Source organism: Nuphar pumila, chromosome 13 (assembly GCF_984573655.1).
Source record: "Nuphar pumila chromosome 13, dmNupPumi1.hap1.1, whole genome shotgun sequence".
Lineage (NCBI taxonomy): Eukaryota > Viridiplantae > Streptophyta > Magnoliopsida > Nymphaeales > Nymphaeaceae > Nuphar > Nuphar pumila.
Genome location: NC_143261.1, coordinates 86,215,867 through 86,234,442, shown reverse-complemented (window position 1 = coordinate 86,234,442; position 18,576 = coordinate 86,215,867). Strand labels below are relative to the sequence as shown.

General features: G+C 41.5%; 1 protein-coding gene across 3 annotated transcripts; it reads left to right on the top strand.

Moving 5' to 3' along the window:
- Nucleotides 1–2,178: 2,178 nt before the first annotated feature.
- On the top strand, nt 2,179–18,288 carry LOC149818983 (tubulin beta-2 chain-like). 3 transcript variants are annotated; one of them, XM_089986457.1, is made up of 5 exons: nt 2,179–2,315; nt 2,511–2,909; nt 4,648–4,917; nt 5,326–6,003; nt 17,974–18,288. In XM_089986457.1, exons 2-4 carry the CDS (start codon nt 2,516–2,518, stop codon nt 5,997–5,999), a joined length of 1,338 nt encoding a protein of 445 aa, XP_089842583.1. In that variant the 5' UTR covers nt 2,179–2,315; nt 2,511–2,515; the 3' UTR covers nt 6,000–6,003; nt 17,974–18,288. The 3 variants fall into 3 exon arrangements, with proteins under 3 accessions (XP_089842583.1, XP_089842582.1, XP_089842581.1); XM_089986456.1 differs by lacking the exon at nt 17,974–18,288 and adding an exon at nt 6,089–6,228; XM_089986455.1 differs by lacking the exon at nt 17,974–18,288 and having other exon boundaries at nt 5,326–6,228.
- The last annotated feature ends 288 nt before the right edge of the window (nt 18,289–18,576 follow it).

Below are 18,576 nucleotides of genomic sequence, written 5' to 3'. Positions count from 1 at the left end.
TGTCCCGCTCACTCATCTCACCAAACAAAGACTTTGTCGAGTCAGTATCTCCCAGCCTAACAAAACCAACTATCAATGCATTCCAAGATACCAAGTTCCTCTCAAAAAATTCATCAAACAACATGCAGGCATTTTGAATCTCACCAAATTTCACATACATATCAATCAAAGTATTCCTCACGAAGACGTCAAACTTGAATTCCAGTTTAACATCATCACCATGAATCTGAATTCCCTCCTTAAACCCAAAAAAAAGCCATATGCTCTTAACAAAGTCGTAAATGTGAAATTGTCTGCCGAAATTCCTTCATCTAACATAAGACAATACAAGAACATTGCACTTATTCGTCTTCCATTTTTAACAGTTGCAATGGATTTTTTCCAATCAATTTTCGAATACCCAACAATCATGGTGTTCCAAGAAACCAAACTTCAGTGGGGCATTCTATCAAATAGTTTATGCGCATCGTCCCAACAACTGCAGGTACAGTACAAATGCAGCAAACCATTGTGGACAAAGAGATTTTCTGAGATATGACATTTTTGGTGATGTGGGTATGTATCTGTTTGCTTTCCCTGAGTGCAGACATGGAAGAACAGGCCTTCAGAACTAGAGGATGATGGGCCGCATCCTTATAAGGTGCAAGAAACAATGAGCTCGCGTGAATGTTGCACTGCACTGCCCATGGCTTCAGTAGACTTACACCTGATTTGGAAAACAAAACTCGCTTTTTACTCCTCTCTCTATCAAAAAAAAAAAAAAACTCACCAAGTTGCTAATCGTGTCAATGCTCCCTCAACAAGCGCACATTCGTCGAGACGAAATGAGGCATGCCCGTTGAGACGAACGTTCCCCTCGTCTCTGTTACTTTTGTAACAGGAGGGAGGGTGGAACGAAAAAGTCATGTGTACAAGAACGTGGCAGACACACGAAATGCCGTCCGCCACATCCAATGTTTGTTGGAAATCATTGTTCCTAGTGAGATTTTCGTCCAAATGACATTGAGAAAGACACATCAAACATACCCTAAAACTGGCATTTGGAGCTGCTGCTTAATTTTATAATTAGGATTCGTACGCTCATTATTATCCAGCTCGTTTTTGCCCTGTGTGCACCCATCTTGATATGCCACGGATTGGGTATTTGGATCGAGCTCTATGTGGGAACCTAGTGCGTTAGATGGGGCAGTTAAGGGTTGGACCAATCTGATCCAACCCTAATCCATGCCCGATAATTAACCTAGTATTTATGCCAGACAATCTAAATTGATCGGATTTGGTTGTGGTCCATAAACTAGACCCATACTCAGTAAGCACATTCTATTCAAATCTGGATTCAACCCATATATGGATCCAACTTAAGTTTCTTATGCCAAACTGCGTGCATATCATGCATAAGACCTTCAGATGTAATGGGCACAATATTTATCAGAGATGTTCTCATTAAAACGACACTTGGATCGGGGTCTGGATGCTGAAATCTGGTCAAATATGGGTCCAGTTTTAACCATCACTCTGTTTGGACCCATGTACTGATCCAGTCAACTCATTGATCCAGTTCAGTTTAGCCTATTGTTGTAAGAAATCGTTGCCAATTTGCCTGAATCGACCCATTCGCACGGAATCGGCTCAAAACCGATTTTCTGAAGGGATGGCTCGGTTTAATGTTTTCTAATATTTTAAGGGGCATGATTAATTCTTTATTTTTCTTATTATTTTTAAATTTTTAGTAACACGTGTCATCTGATGGATGAAAATTGGCCGATTCCTATCGATTCGGTTCGATTCTGAATCTTCCGATATCTGAGTCGTTTTCAAAATCTGAGTCAGGCCCGAAACCGATTCTGACAACATTGGTTCAGCCATCAATCTGGAACCAATTTCTCCATTTTACCACCACCAAAAGTTCTATTCCCTTCCTACCCTCATCCAACAGATCCGCGATTCACAACCGCACAACAGCTGCGATCACCTTGACGTTTCAACAAAAGTCAGGGGCCTAATCGTCGTGAAGATATCCCTCCCTTTTTACTTCCCAATTTCGAATTTCAAAATTCCCATTAAGCGAAACCGCGCCCCACCCAGCCCTCCTCCGTTAGAACTGACGTCCTATTGCCGTTAACTAACGGCAACCGTTAACCTTCCCTGATAAATACTCCTCCCTCATTCTCATTTTTCCTCTCTTTCCCTCTCGTTTTCTGACGATTTCTTCCCCTAATTTCTTTTATTCCTTCGTCTTTCCGGCGTCTCTTCCCCCGTTTTTCTGCTTCCCTTTGCGCCGGATTTCTTCTCGATTGCCCAGTCTCTTCCCTACGGTAATATGCTCGCTTATTCTGCATGATTTTGCTCCTTCTCTTTCTTGACCTAATTTATCTTTCGTTCATGTTCTCTCTTTTTATAGATCTACTCTTTAGCATGTTATTTCCCTAATTTCTTTGTTTTTCATGGCGTTTCCTTTGGTTTTGCGGTGATTCTCACCGTTTATTACTGTTTCTCCCTTGTATTTGCAGAGAAAATGCGTGAGATTCTTCACATCCAGGGCGGCCAATGCGGCAACCAGATCGGCGCGAAGTTCTGGGAGGTTGTTTGTGCGGAGCACGGGATCGACTCCACGGGGAGGTACCAGGGAGACTCTGACCTTCAACTTGAGAGGGTGAATGTTTACTATAATGAAGCGAGTTGTGGCCGGTTTGTACCGAGGGCGGTGTTAATGGATCTTGAGCCTGGGACTATGGACAGCGTTAGATCTGGGACGTATGGCCAGATCTTCCGGCCTGACAATTTCGTGTTCGGTCAGTCCGGTGCTGGGAACAACTGGGCGAAGGGTCATTACACGGAGGGGGCTGAGCTTATCGATTCGGTCCTTGATGTTGTGAGAAAGGAAGCTGAGAACTGCGACTGTTTGCAGGGTTTGCTCTCTTATATCCCTCTCTCTGTTACTGTCTTTATAGATTTTTTTCTTGTACTGCATATTTGGTTGTTTATGCCAAGTGTTATTTCATTGATATGATTCTTTATAGATTTTCTTCTTTCCTGTTTTTGCATGTGTTGATTTTCATGCTAGTGGGATATTATGTATTGGAGAACGTCATTTATCGTTTTATTTAGTTCTGTCATTTTGTAAACAGAGTGATGTTTCTAATTCTATTTGTTCCTTGGATCCTTGTGCCTTAACTTGGTTTTAAACCTTCTAGATCATATATACATGCTTATGCTAACATCATTAGTTTGGATTTGTCACTTCATATATCTTTCATTATCTGGTTCTGCTTTAGTTCTGTTGATTGTGCTTTGTGCGTTGACTATTTTTGTTGTTTACTTGATTATGGTGCTGGTTCATTAACAGTTCTGTTCTGTTTCTCCATTTTTATCCCTTTCCTATGTAATATCTTTCTCTACTTTATGTAGCTTTCTTCTGTGAAAAAAATGCATGCAAATGTTTGAATCGATTAGGATTGAAATACATTCCTGTGGATGCCGAACTTGCATCTTATTGTTGACCAATGCTCCCGGTTTAGTTTCATTTGAACTTGCTTGATCTCAAATTTACCTTACAGAGAACAACAGAGTCTACCCTTTCTGTAGCCTGTTCTGAAAATGACTGCGTTAGTATGTTTATGAAACCTACTAGTTTGATCTACGCAGTTTTTTGTTTCTGTAGGCCAAGCGTGTACCTACCTGTTAGGACTTTTCAAATTAGATGTATAATTTTTAACTTTTAGTTGTTCTGTCTCTCCTCCAGGATTAGCCTGTTTCAAGCCAATGCTATAGGCCTTGGATATGTCTGGCCATGAACATGAACCTGCTTTTGATTAGCTTATGCTGGTATAGCTGTCATGCCACTGGATGTTGGGTTGTGCAATATACTTCTATATGCATTGTTAGTAAGTTATCGCTGATTCACATGGCAAATCTGCCTAAATGTTGGCATTGTTCCTCTTGGATTAGTTAACTACTTGTATCTTTACTTTTAGTTGCTAATCTGTGTTTGCATCACTACTAATAGTTCTCTGCATTGGGTGTCTTATTGTTTTGCTTGCATTTGCCATCATTTTCTTGTTACATCGATAACCTGATTTATATCTGATTTTTTCTTCTTGCATGTATCTAAACATTTATTCTCTATACATGTCAAATTGCTATCAGATTTGTTTGGCTTTAAGAGGTTTCTTGTTCAAGTTTATTTATATTTTTCATCCTTGTATTCCTTTTAACTTTTAATCTGAATATTGTGCAAGGTGTACCTCTTAGTGTATCCCAGCCTCTAATTTTTTCATTGATTCAGCAGGTTACAGCCTTGTTCTTTTTAACTAATTCTGCTTTTTGGTGAATAATTTCTAGTTGATTCATTGATTCGCCAAGTTAAAAGCATCTCTAAAAACATTAGTAGCACAACGTAGAATGGTTGTTTTGAATGTTGTTCATCTGCAAAATGCTTGTGGTTGTTGAACCTTTCAAGTGGCATGTTCACCATCCTAACTTATTCATGAACTGTATGCAGTACGTGAAGTTCACTTTTGTATGCCTTGGTTGTTTCCATTCATGCAGATACACCATGAGATCCCTTTTGATGGATAGTACCTAGTTGAATTGATACATTCCTATTGTTTGTTTAATTGTTCGTTTCTTTTTTGTTCTGGTTGCCAGGTTTTCAAGTATGTCATTCTTTGGGTGGTGGTACTGGGTCTGGTATGGGCACCCTGCTGATATCAAAAATCCGGGAAGAGTATCCTGACAGAATGATGCTCACCTTCTCTGTCTTCCCTTCGCCTAAGGTGTCTGATACAGTTGTTGAACCCTACAATGCAACACTCTCTGTTCACCAGCTCGTCGAGAATGCTGATGAGTGTATGGTGCTTGACAATGAGGCCCTATATGATATCTGCTTCAGGACACTCAAACTAACCACTCCTAGCTGTAAGTTTTTTGTTTTAAACTAGGTGCCGGTGTTCTAGTTACCATGCTATCTGTCAATTCTCAATAATGCGTGCATATTGGCCAGTTTTTTCTGTTAGAATGCTGTAAAATTTGTTGGTTACTTTAAGCTTATCACGCAGTCTTTGATGGTTCACTTAAACAAGTCAAGGCTTTCCTGGAATTATAATTTATGAGTTTCTTTGGACCCCATGGGTCATGCTTATTTTCTGCTCTGAATTTTCCTATGTGAACCATTGACCTGGTTTACTTAAATTCAATATTCTATTTTCTAAGGAAATATCATGTGACTGCTGGGAATGGTGCAGTCCTTGTGTAATGGTTGCGCATCATTTTAAATTTTCTTGTTTAGATGGGTGATTCTTTGACATTATGATGTGTTTTCTGCAGTTGGTGACTTAAACCACCTGATTTCTGCAACAATGAGTGGAGTCACATGCTGTCTTCGATTCCCTGGCCAACTCAACTCTGACCTTCGCAAACTCGCTGTCAATCTCATTCCCTTCCCTCGTCTCCATTTCTTCATGGTTGGATTTGCTCCTCTCACTTCCCGTGGGTCCCAGCAGTATCGTGCCCTGACAGTCCCGGAGCTTACTCAGCAGATGTGGGATGCTAAGAACATGATGTGTGCAGCCGACCCTCGCCATGGCCGTTACCTCACTGCATCTGCAATGTTCAGGGGAAAGATGAGCACAAAAGAGGTTGATGAGCAGATGATAAATGTTCAGAACAAGAACTCCTCTTACTTCGTGGAATGGATCCCCAACAATGTTAAGTCAACTGTGTGTGATATCCCTCCAACGGGACTAAAGATGGCCTCTACATTCATTGGGAACTCGACGTCAATTCAGGAGATGTTCCGTCGGGTCTCTGAGCAGTTCACTGCCATGTTCCGTCGGAAGGCTTTCCTGCATTGGTACACCGGAGAGGGCATGGACGAGATGGAGTTCACGGAGGCTGAGAGCAACATGAACGATCTGGTATCTGAGTATCAGCAGTATCAGGATGCCACCGCTGATGAAGAAGATGAGTACGAGGAAGAAGTGGAAGAGCTTCAGGAGTAGTGAGGTAACACAGGTGCTGGACTTTTTTTTTTGTTGCTTTCTTTTTTCCAATACTCAAAAGGTGATGAATTTGGCATTATGCTTTTCAGTTCTTGTGGTTGACTGCAACTTCCAGTTGCTGGTGCGCTAGGTTCTCTGTGTTAGTTTTTCTTCTGTGGAAAAAGTTTACTGAAACTCTTACCTTTCTTCTGGGTAAGGGTCTGCTTAATGATGGGTTAATTTTTACGTTTCATTAGTTAAGCATTATATGGTTGGCAGCGTTCACATGTACACGTGCCGTGTGAATCTTCTTTTTGCAAAATCAAACAAATCTGCATCTTCAATTCCTCTGCATCTTCTAGAGAATATGAGCTTATTGATAATTTGACTTGGGATAGCGTGCTGGGGTCGTCAGGCTTTTGCGGGCCATGTCTCTTATCTGAAGGGTCCGCCCTCAAGTTGACGGCCCAGTTGATGCTCTGATGACCCCTTGCGACACGATTTCCCTCCTGGTTAAGGCACTTGCACGTGCTGTGCTTTGTGCCTGTCATTGCTCGTGGGTGGGGTCTGTGCCAGGCACGCGTGCCATTTGATGCCTTCAACAGATGTTTTGGCAGGGAGGCCACCCTCGTGAATTGTTTCGCTCCTTTCATCTGTGGTTCTTATATTATATAATTTTTATTGAGCGAGGGGCATTGTTTTGTTCTTTCTTTAGGCTGCTTTGCATTCGAACTCTTTCAGACACTGCTCTTTTTGATCATATATTTGGTCAGTTGCTGGATGTTTCGTCAGAAATGGGATGCGTCTCAATTGGTGCTCTCAATGCTCTGTTCTAGTGCTTAGCTGGCTTCTTTTTAGGGCTCAACATTACTGAACAAGAGCAAAAGCCAAAACAAATAAAGAAAGCACAATAGAAAAGAACATCAGATAGATAAAATGGGCTCACGACGAAGCTGTGTGCTCAGATTGCGTCCAAGGATAGGTAGCATCATTAGGAGGGAGTGGAAAATTACTAAGATGCATACTCAAGATTGCATAAACATCTATCAAGATTTTATGCATCAGTTTTTGAATGTTAATTGGATTATGACTAAAATGAGCATCTTTTTGCGCCATTCAAACAAACTACAAAGAAGTAAGCAACCATGTCCTCCTGATGAACCTCCACCTCTTGTTTTGCTTAATACAAATTGGCCCCGAGATTAGATCTAGCGCAAAGGACTCTTAACAAATACTTTCGGATGCTTTTAGGTCTTGCTAAAGATTTTCACAAATATTGGACAAGACTATAATAAGTGAAACATAGATTCTTCTGCAGCTTGACAAAGCATGCACCAACTCTGGAGTTGAATGCCCCACTGTTTTAAATAACTGTGGGTCTGGTTATCATGTAAAATTAACCAAGCTATGACTCGAGAATGGGGGAAGACCCTTTCCCCAAAGCACATCCTCCGGCAACCAACCAGCCTTTGGCGAGAGCAACGATTTATAAACTTTTTTTGTGAGAAACTCTTCGCTTGGCGCCAATGTCCATTGTAACCATTGACCAAAATTTTCGAAGTCCTCAAAATGGTTTCTAAAGCATGCTTAAAGCCCTCAACCATGATTTATGCAAGTGTGAGAGTGTCAAACCTCGGGTTCCTAGATGAAACGAAATAAGAGCTGAATCCCCATATTTAGCAACAAGCAAACTTGCACAAGGGTTATTCGGTTGGTGGGCCAACCAACATTGCTTGGCGACAAGAACAATGCTTTGTAGTTTGGGTGGAAGAATGCTTAAGCTAGCCATACGTTGAGGTAAGACCATCAAACGACAACCAATCAACTGCTTTTCTACTCATATAGCCATTATAAACATGGACATAAAAATTCTGGACTGGTTGAAAGAACATGTCTGACTAAGGTTAGACGGCCAGCGCTGGAGAGATAAGACAACTGCCATGAAAGAAATTTGCGCTTCACTTTTTGAAGTGTCGGAGCCCAAGTAGCTGAAGAGAGGTGCTTCACTTGTAACGGTAAGCTAAGGCACATAATAGGCAATTAAAAAATAGTGCAATTAAAAATTCTCTTTCCAACTGTAAGCATATTGGCATTACCATTGAATATGGTAATAGAGCATTTAGTCTCATTAAGAGAAAGCTCGGATAGGGAGAGAGAACTGAATGATAAGTTTGAACCTAAGCATCTGTTCAACATTTGCACGATAAAAAATAATCATATCATCAACATAAGTAAGAATATAATTCGGAAAGTTTGAAACTTGCAAATGATCAATGAAACCCGATACAGCAACCCGCTTAAGCAAGACTATAAGACCCTCAGCAATTGCATTAAACAACAAATGCGATAGGGGGCACGTTTGCAAACCCCGCCGCAGCTTGAGCTGATCTCTTTCAATACCATTGATATTTAACATGGCTTGTGTATTTGAGACTAGCTCTGTCACTTAAGCAGAAAAACGATGACCAATACCGAAATTTGCCAACATTTGAAATAAGAATGGCCAATGCATAGAGTAAAAAGTTTTATGAAAGTCTAATTTAAGGACAAAGTAAGGTTGATCACTACGGTGCAAGGAATGGACAACCTTGGACGCCATGATAAACGAGTGTTGAACCTTCTTATTACGGATAAAGGCAAATAAAGAGTTTTAAAAAATCTGGTTGGCCATCGATTTCAGCCTATTCGTCAAAACCTTGGCAAACATTCGATAGAGAGCACTCATAACTCAAATTGGTCGGAATTGAGAAATTTCAGTGGCCTTATCATTTTTTGGAATAAGCAAAATAATAGCAACATTTAAATGATAAGGCAGTTTGGAGTTACGATGAAACTTATCAAACATACTTACCACGTCTGATTTAACACAGTCCCAAAAGATTCTAAAAAAGTTGACATGAAACTCATCAATGCTGGGCGCTTTCCAACTCCACAGATCCTTAATGGCCGAAAAGATCTCATCTTCAGAGAACCTTCTTTGCGTAGACCTGATTTGCTTAGGCTGAATTGAGCCAACTAAGATATTATCGAAAACACCTTTCGCAGTTAACGAAGCAAAATATAAGTCTTTAAAGTATAGTGAGACTGCTGGATTAACATGTTGATTGAGATAAGAAACACCTTCAATGGAGTTAAAAGAAACAACCTTCCTCCTATGACGATCGGAAGCATATGAGTGAAAAAATTTAATGTTGCTATCACCAGCCGCAAGCCATTTCACGTTAGACCTTTGCTTCCAACGAATTTCCTCTTTGATCCTTCGACTTATGAAAAGCATAGTTAATTCTAAGGACATGGCCTTTAGACTGAGAAGTTGCAATTCAGAAAGAGAGTCAGGAGAAGACATAGACGGATACAACGTAGAAATCTCTTGATCCCATGTGGCTATTTATTGAAATTTCTCCACCTTTCGACCATGAAACTAAGCTTTGATATTCTTAGCTAGACGAGATAACTTATTTTGAATACATAGCGCCGTTCAATGCTCATCAACAGTTTTGTTCCAAGAGTTAATAATAACTGAGAGAAAATCTGGCTTCTGAAGCCACCATTCTTTAAACGCAAAGCTCCTAGTGGGTTGATAGCTATCTTTCCAATGAGTGATGATCTGCCCATGATCTGAGATAGAGGGAGCAAACAATACACACTTAACGTCGGAAATGAGGTTTAATAAATTAAGAGTGACAAAGACCATATCAAGGACCCTACATCACGGACGAGACCGCATATTCGACCAAGAGAAGCGCTCTCCGGTTAAAGAAATGACGATGAACAATGTCTTAAGAACCTTGCATAGAGGGATTAGGAACTATGAGGTTATTAGAGTCATGGATAGATAACAAACAATTGAAAGCCCCAATAAGAAGGTGACAATCCACGCTGGAAATGACAACCCTATTCAAATCATCTTTAAAAGTGAGCTTCATAGCGGCTAGATTAGGTCCATAAACAATGGAAACCACTACTCTTCTATCAATTGTCTGCAAATTGAAAGCAACATATAGAGAGAAAAGAACCATGTTCAGTTGAGATAAATTTAAAGACTGATTTATCGTTGACTTAATGAAATAGTCAGCTCCCTGCCAGATGCTAGAGACGATCATGTGCGAGATGATCTCCATTTTAGTTTCACATAAAGCAAGAAGGTCGGGCTTTTGCTCTTTAACCCAATTAGCTAGAAACATGTGTTTAGTGGGATAATTTAAGCCACTAACATTCTAATAAACAATCTTCATAGAACAAAATCTGGAAAAACTCGTGGTTGGTGGCACCGAGATGACCTTCTTAGGGACCTAGCATCGATAGTCGAAACAATTGACGAAAGCCTCCTTTGCTGACCACCAGCACTAACAGACAACCTCAAGTGACTGTCGAAAATGCCCAATTGCTCGCAGTCTGCTCCACCAGAGTTGCATAGAGGGTCTCCAATAATCGCAGAAATTGCTGAAATCGTAGAATCCATATCAGAAACTCTAGCTTGCAGCTGCAAAGAGGAGAGAGAGATATCCAGCAACTTAGTTGCATCGACAACCGTGACACCCAGGGGTTGTGGATTAGGATGTTGCTGAATCAAAGGCATAAGCTGGTGGCTGCCCTGACCTTGTGCTGGTCTAATGGAAGAGACATCGTTTGACGGAATACCAAAAGATTTGATAGAAGAAAAAACCTCAGAGACATAATGCGATACAGGGAGAGGACGAGGAACCGAGGAGCCAAGAATCATGAATCTGATTGTCAGGTTGGTTCTAACATCAAACACAATTAGATTGATAACTAAATAGTCAGAGCGTCTGAAGGAAAAAATAATAAGGTATGATTGCAGATTCGTCCTTTGTCCATCACGCGTAAGCCTGCCCAACCTTGCCTCCAAGTTGAAATGGCAATTGGTACACAGAGAAGCAGATACCAGGCCCCGAGCTTGTGAAAAAGCTAACGACTGAATTCCATTAGAGAAAGCATTGCTATCATGGTCAAATTTTTGTGGGCCCACCCTAGACAGAGCTCGTGATGACAAGGATGACAAAAATTTTCTCAGCTTTTCACGAGAATTAGCGCAAAAAGAACTTGACGTTGAGCTTCGTGCATAATAAATAATGAGCGGCAAATCTCCAAGATAGTAAGCATTGATGTCAGAATCAAATTTATTGGGGCCCACCCCTGGCAGAACTTGTAACGGTTGGGACATGCCATCAAAAGCTGGAGAAGAGTCTAACATACCTGAAGTAATTGATGAAAAAGAAAGGCCAAAGTGCTGCGGTCGGATTGGGACCCAGATAGACCCAATCTTGACAGCATTGAATGAAGTCGTCGGGTTATGAAGATTGCCAATTTTTTGGTGAGAAGGATAATTTTTTGGAAGGCCGTTCAAGCTTCCGACTTGACGGATGACGCACAACCCCAGAAAAATCTTTAGAGACTAAATTCATCCCCGACGAATGGGAATGTGAGGGGTTAGATCGTCTTCGCTTCCAGACTGGGTGCCGATGAGAGGGAAAAGATAAGCCGCACTTATGACAATCACAACGTTTGTGGAAGTTCAAAGAAAAACAATTAGTACACCACCAATACCCCGGCCTGGCATGACTCAACTAAGATCTATAGCAAATAGCATGGAAGGAGCTTTGCCAAGTAGATTGGACCTGCTTCCATACTCGATCAACAACTCATTATGGAAACTCACGAATGAAGAAAAGAGAAACAAGCAAGGCCTTAACAGGGCACGCTTCTAGAGGCTCCCATCTAATAGCTCGCAGGAAAAACCTAATGTCCAAAATACGAAGAGAGCCCACATCTAGGCATGATCAGAGGGACTCCGAAAGCTTAAAGAAGAGCCAACGATTGAATCTGAAAGGCAAGACAACATCCAATCCCCATCGATGAAGCACAAAGGCTACAACTTCCTTGATGAAATATAGGGCTTGTAGGTTGACCCTCAATGGGAGATCGGGAGTAAGCCTCCAAAAAATGGCTAGACGAGGGGCACATAACCAAATAAAGAAAGACACTGATGAAGGAGCCTATGAAACTCTGAAAAGGGAATAAACAAGCTAGAGGAACACCTGTGAGGGTCAGGGACTCCGGCGGTGATCAACACGATCAACCAACACAACACAAGCTAGTGCAACCTCCGTTCGAGCCTGTCGCTTGAAATACAGACATTGACCGAGACTGCCACCGGAAGGCAGTAACTGAAGCTTGACTGTTGTAGGCTTGCAGTTAGATTGCCAATGACTTCCGCAGAGGAGAGGAACGAATTTCAGGGGAGCTGAGGCTCGACGAAACTGGAAAACCACCGGAAGCAAACGGCGGCGGTGCCTGGGCTCAGAATGTCAGCAACGACCTTCCCTTTGGCACCGGAGAACAAAGAGAAAACTGAAAACCAGGCTGCAATGAGATCGGAAACCAAGTTGCAAGTGGGGTCGCCGAAGGTTTCGTCGAGTCCAGTGAGCAGAAAGGTGACCAAACCGGAAACCAGGCTGAAAGGGGGTCGCAGGTGGTCCGCAGGTGCAGGGCTCCGGGGAACTGAGGCTGATAGTGAGGAAGGCGGATGGTTGCAGGGCGATGGTCGCCGGATTGGGATGGGTCGGGAATCAGAGAAAGAGTTGGCAATAGACGGGAATCAGAGAGAGAGATCCCTCACGCTGGAGGCAATAGCCAGTGTGTAGGGATTAGGCGCAACAATATGACCCCAATGGTGAGACAGTGGTCACAGTTCAAGGATGAGGTAGACAGAACCCTAATGGGGATGCAATGGCCACAATGCCGCAAAGAGAGAGAGAGAGGGTTTCTTTTCAGAGCGGCAACGTCGGTTTAATGGTGTGCCAGTAATAAGATGAAGCAGACGAGGGGGGAAAATGGAAACAGAGAGGCGAGGGAGGGCTCTGGCGTGCCTGAGGAGGATGACGAGCGTGAACGGTCGTCGGTCGACCATCACCATCGATCAGAGGTGGAGGAGGAGGAACGAGGAAGGATGGAGGGTTTGGGGGGGGGGTGTTGGAGAAGGGAGGCGGTAAGGTCAGCGAGACATCAAAGTGCTGCTGATACTCGTGGATGTTGAGTCGTCGGAGCTGCTGGTTTTGCCATTTTTCGGTGATGGAGAGCGACCAGGAGAGAGAGAGAGAGAGAGAGAGAGAGAGAGAGAGAGAGAGAGAGAGAGTTTAAGTCTATGACGTGCATGGGTGGATGAAGTCAATTCCATCTTAGCAGAGTCAAGAAACCTAGGTGACGATACATGCATGTCGGTTCATAAGGCGAATGAGTCCACTCTACATGGTAAAATTGAAAAGAAAAATGATTCTTGGCCCCGTCTAAGAAAATTTAACCTTTACCCTCGGTCCATCCCCGTGGCTGGGGAAACTTTGGACCTCCACCCCCGCCTTGTTTCAAAATATGAATCCCCATCCCCGTCTCCACCCCTGCCCTGTCTCCGCCCCATCTCTCTTCTCCTGCTCTCCCTTCACCAATATGGATGTCTTCCATTGACATCCCTTCATTGAACATTTAAAGGATTTACTATATGCTAAAACATCTAAAGGACTTATGACACATTAATAAATAAAAATAAATCAAAATGAATAACCAACCCATTCAACTCTGGCCGTTTGCTTGACTATTAGATCATTTCCTTTATGAAGTATATGTCCATTAACGCCATCTTGTAACTTCTTAATAAAATCAACTGTCAGCCTTTACAGAACAATAGCAAGAGAAAAGACAAAGCTCTTTATGGCCATGGGAATCTCTTATAACACCGAGCCATGATGCAAAAAAAAAAACATATTTTACTATGAAAAATTATTTATAGATCACACTATTAAACATAAGGCAAACTTTCAAACAATAGGTTGCAAAAATATAACATTTGGATCACAAAAAAATTAGGCATTTTCACATCTATAGAAATAAATTTAGAAACGCACTGGATCTTGATAAGGTGCAAGAGCACTGAAAAACCCCGTTGTAAGATCCATTGAACTGATTTTTTTTTTTGTAGTGAATAACCCTTATAAACATTGCAAGCTGGTTCATTGACCTGAATAAGCTTATGATCCTTTTTCCTCATTCAAACAGAGCAAAAAAATCATTTACCTTCTCTCGTCCTCTGGATGGCAGATAAAACATAGGGTTAAAAGAGTTAGGGTTAATAAGAGAAGAGTATTTATGAAGGTGGGTATATTGTAATTTTATTTTTTGATTTAAGGTATTTTAGTAATATCATTTTGGGGCGGTGTGGGATGGGGGAAAGTGTTTGTCCATCCCTGCCTCCATCCTCGAACCGGGATGGATTTTAACCTTCGTCCCTGCCTCCATCCCCGTTTCATATGCTTCATCCCCAGTCCAAACGGGGTGAGGTGGGGCGGGGCCCCGATTTCCCCAGGTCCACTGCCATCCCTACCAGGAGTGGTTGGTTTTTCCAAAAAGCATCTCTAGTGAATCCCAAATTAATCTTTATGTAGTCTTGTTCGACAATTTAGTCCCTTTAAAAAATAACGAGGCAATTTGCCATTCTTTCAACTGTTTTTTAAGTTAATTGTGGTCAAAAGTTGAACCGAGATTCGGTGGGGTTGCTAAAATACCCGGTGGAGTAGACTTGTCATCTCTTCCATGGAGGTGCTCGATGGATAAACTCTTCTGGATTTGATGGCCTTTGGAACACATTGTGTTGCCCAGCCATGAAGCCAGTATAATGGATACTCTTCTGCAATGTCAAGGGAGATGTTGATGGGTTCCAATCAATTAGCAGATAACAAAGAGTGCGTGTCTGGTCAGAGTGCGTTGTGATGGATTGCTGTCAGGGACCCTCCCTGATGCTGTTGATCGATGCGATGAATGGCATCCAGAATAGCATGGATGGACTCTGTATCTCTTATTTGAGTCCCACAATTGTTTTTGGAGCGGTTGATGCCTTAGTCGAACGGCATCTAGTGTTTGCAAGATAAACGGCTGAAGGAAACATCTAAATTCGAATCTTAATGTCACCACCATCAATTCAAATATATTTGTAAGGCAAACCGATTATCTTAAATAGCTAATTGGGGCTGGATTCAGTTTTAGCATTTGCCATCTGTATCCATATCCTACTCCGCTTAGATCAGATTTCGTCAGATTCAGTAATCTCTGCATTTGAATCAGTTCGAGCCCTCCTGCATCCCTAGATATGCTGGAATTGATAGCCCTAACTTATGAAAATACACATCCAAACGAACCGTAAAAAACCAATGACCTGGGTTCATCAAACCGGGCTGACCCAGCTTGGCTATGCTCATCTCAGCTGTTTAGTCGTAGAAACCCATTTGTTTAGACAGGATAATGCTTACCTGTGCAATTAGAAATCCAAACCCAGGTCTTGAAGGCACTCAGGCTGAGGCTTTGGATCAACCGGATTGCCTATAGGAACCGAACCACGTTAAACCTGTCCCTTGTGTGATTGGCTTTGTCTTTACTTGCTTCATCTTCACCGTGATACGATTTTAATTCCACAACAAATTGGTGGCTCAACTAGTTAAAATTTACTATTAAAATGAGAATAGAAAGGATTAAGTCATTTGGTTAAGATTGAGCATTGCCAATTTGCCATGCATAGAAAACCAGCACTTGTTATCACACAGCACCCACAAACAGCTTCTGCTTCCTCTCATTACATCGTGCAGTACATTAAAATTCCTCAGTCATCTTATGTTGGAATAAGATCAGAAAGCAAAGCTAATGTTGTAGTCACGCCAGGCTCTTTGCTCCTTGTGAAATACATTTTTTTTTTTGAAAGGGAAGCTGGGGTTAGGCAGACCCCTACCAGATATCTCTTAAGCCCCATGTGGCAGAGGGATTCGAACGTAGGGCTTTAGCTTGGCACAGGACCCGCTTACCACGTGGGGATACCGCCTCGGTGGTCCTTGTGATATACATACATGAATAGAAATAACAGGAGCTATTACTGTCAATATACAGCATGCCAGTAATAACAGAACAATGATATGCAAAGTAAATGTTAGTTACTCGGAATTCCAGAACCTAACTGTTGGTTACTGGATCTTTTCAAAGGGCAATTTCTCGAGTCATGGCCAGTCTGACCACAGGAAGGCACCTTGCAATACCTAGGCTTCTTTACCAGCTCGGTTCCATCTGCAAGTTGTCTCTTGGTAACTGACTGGACATTGTCATGAACAATCCTGACACCAGTATGAGTAGGCATGCATAGCCTAGCTTTCTTTAAGGGATAGTTTCTGAAGGCATGGTCAGTTTGACCACAAGAAGGAACTTTACAATACCTTGGCTTCTTCACCAACTCAACCACACCTTTTGCTCCTTTAGTCTTTGTCTGCTCGTCGGAAACTGGTTGAACTAAGTTGCAGATAGAACTGGAAACTATATCAACAGGATGGCCTTCTGTTTTGGAAAAAGCTGATGGTACAGGTGCCACATTAAACCCATCTTCGCAAAATGATGAGCTGGATGCCACATCAGACCCGTCTTCACAAGCTGATGCGCAGGGTGCCACTTTCAATTCCTCACTTCTGCGTTGCAAACCTTTAACATGATCCCTGACCCTCATCAATTCTTTGAGAATAAAATCGTATTTCTTCTCTCTTCTATTTTTGAATTCCTTGATAATTTCTGAGGCGATTGATCTCAATGTTTGAACCTGGGAGTCTTCTTTGTTCGAAGTGCATAGGTTGCTTTCATTGGGCAATAACCTTCAACGGTGGATCAGATTCTCGTTTAATTTTGACTCTTTTAGTTGCTTGAATGAGGTTTCTAACATGTCAACATCACTAGCTGAACGCCCTTCTCAAGTTCAAGAAATCGCATAATTTGTCTTGCATTAACACCAGCCTTAGCAAGCATCCTAATACGGTCTTTGTCAGTTTCTGTCATTCTGCGATATGCAGGAAGGAAGCGTACCTCGTTTTCATTGAGCAATTCATGATTAGGAATGTTTGTAGATCCTACAACTGTCCATCTTGTAACGCCTGAAACCTTGCTTTTCTTTATTGTCATTCCTGCAGTGCACCAGCGCCTTACAGATTTACTGTTCCTCTGGAATTTGCTATCATCTACTTTTTTGGGAACAGGGCATCCAGCACTGTGGCAAACAGAAGATCTCTTGAACATTCCTTCATCATAGGGACAACCTTTCTTCCTTGTTTTTTCACGCCTAATAGAGAAATCATTTTGCTTTGGGAAGTTCATATAAAAATCATAGGCAATGTCATCACTAGAGAACGTTTGCCCCATATATGGAATCTGATCATCATTATTAGGTGGTTGCTGCAGTGATATGCCTTCTGAAGATAATCCAGAAGTTGGAGGAATTGGTGGTGTAACATCTAAGTTTCTCTTCATCTTAATTTTGTTTGTCTACATTCTATCTGAAGAAAAATAAAATAATGGAGATAAATGAGGCAACACTTCCAAGGTGACGGAAGATAAAAACCAATTGAACCAAAACTTGAACTTTGTACATATAACCCTGTGCTAGAGAATGTAGCAAAATAAAATGGGCATATAAGATAATCGTAATATACGGGAAAAGTATCCTCAGAAAAATGAAGAAACAAGAGTTATGTGTTACAGTGCTTGATATGTGCCACATAAACCAGAAATTTTCCTGTCCTACATATATGTTCTATTTGGATGGCCATGCATGTGATAAACGGTTTATGATGGTAGTTATATTCTATTTTTGATTAAGACTGGTAATGCAGTTTCATGAAGACAACAAAAAGAAGCATCATGAAAACAACAGAAAGAAACTTCAATACTACGCATAAAAAGATCAGTGTATTAAGAAGAGACTGCCACTCAGGTCAGTTCTTGACCTAAATATATCAAACTTGGAAATCTTCAATGAGATAATACCACAAACTTAACAGAGTAGTATCCGTGACAGTAAATAATTGCAGCCTAAAGTCAAATAATTAACATGAAGCATTTACTTAAAGAACAATATCCTTCCAGGAAAGAAAAAAATGCAGTAACCCTTTTTCTCATATTGAAGAACCCAGGACAGGGGATGCTAGATGGACTTCCCAGATTATCAGAGATTGACAGAGTATTGCTATGGGCTAGCCATGACTACCAGCACCAGATGTGAACATGCAAAGGAGTGAATAAGCCCCAAGTTGATCAGATCTCTTCTGGAACATGCCTTTCATGATGAGAACAAGACATAATTGAACACATTTCAGCCTTATGGGATCTACTGCACATTCATATCATGTGTAATGTACGTATCAATATGTGTGCAATCCTGAATGATATCACAATGCTGCTCATTTTCCTTGGTTTTTGTCACGTTGTCACTGTATAATGTGTTGTAATATGACTTAGCTTCTATATGCAATAAATATCCTTTCTCTTCATTAAACAAAAATATCCTCTTTTTCCCCTCTCTGCTTGAAAACAAAAAGCCAGTTGGCCTATTTCTCTCTCCATAAAAATAACTCTGTCCCTTCGCATGACACCAAGCACGATATGGTTTGAAACTTTTCTTTTATCCTACAGAAACCAATAGGCTTGTGGATAGCTCTTTTGCATTTATAACCATTTGTCAGTAATTTTAAAGTTAACATGCCATAGTCGGCTATATCTCAGCAAGGCA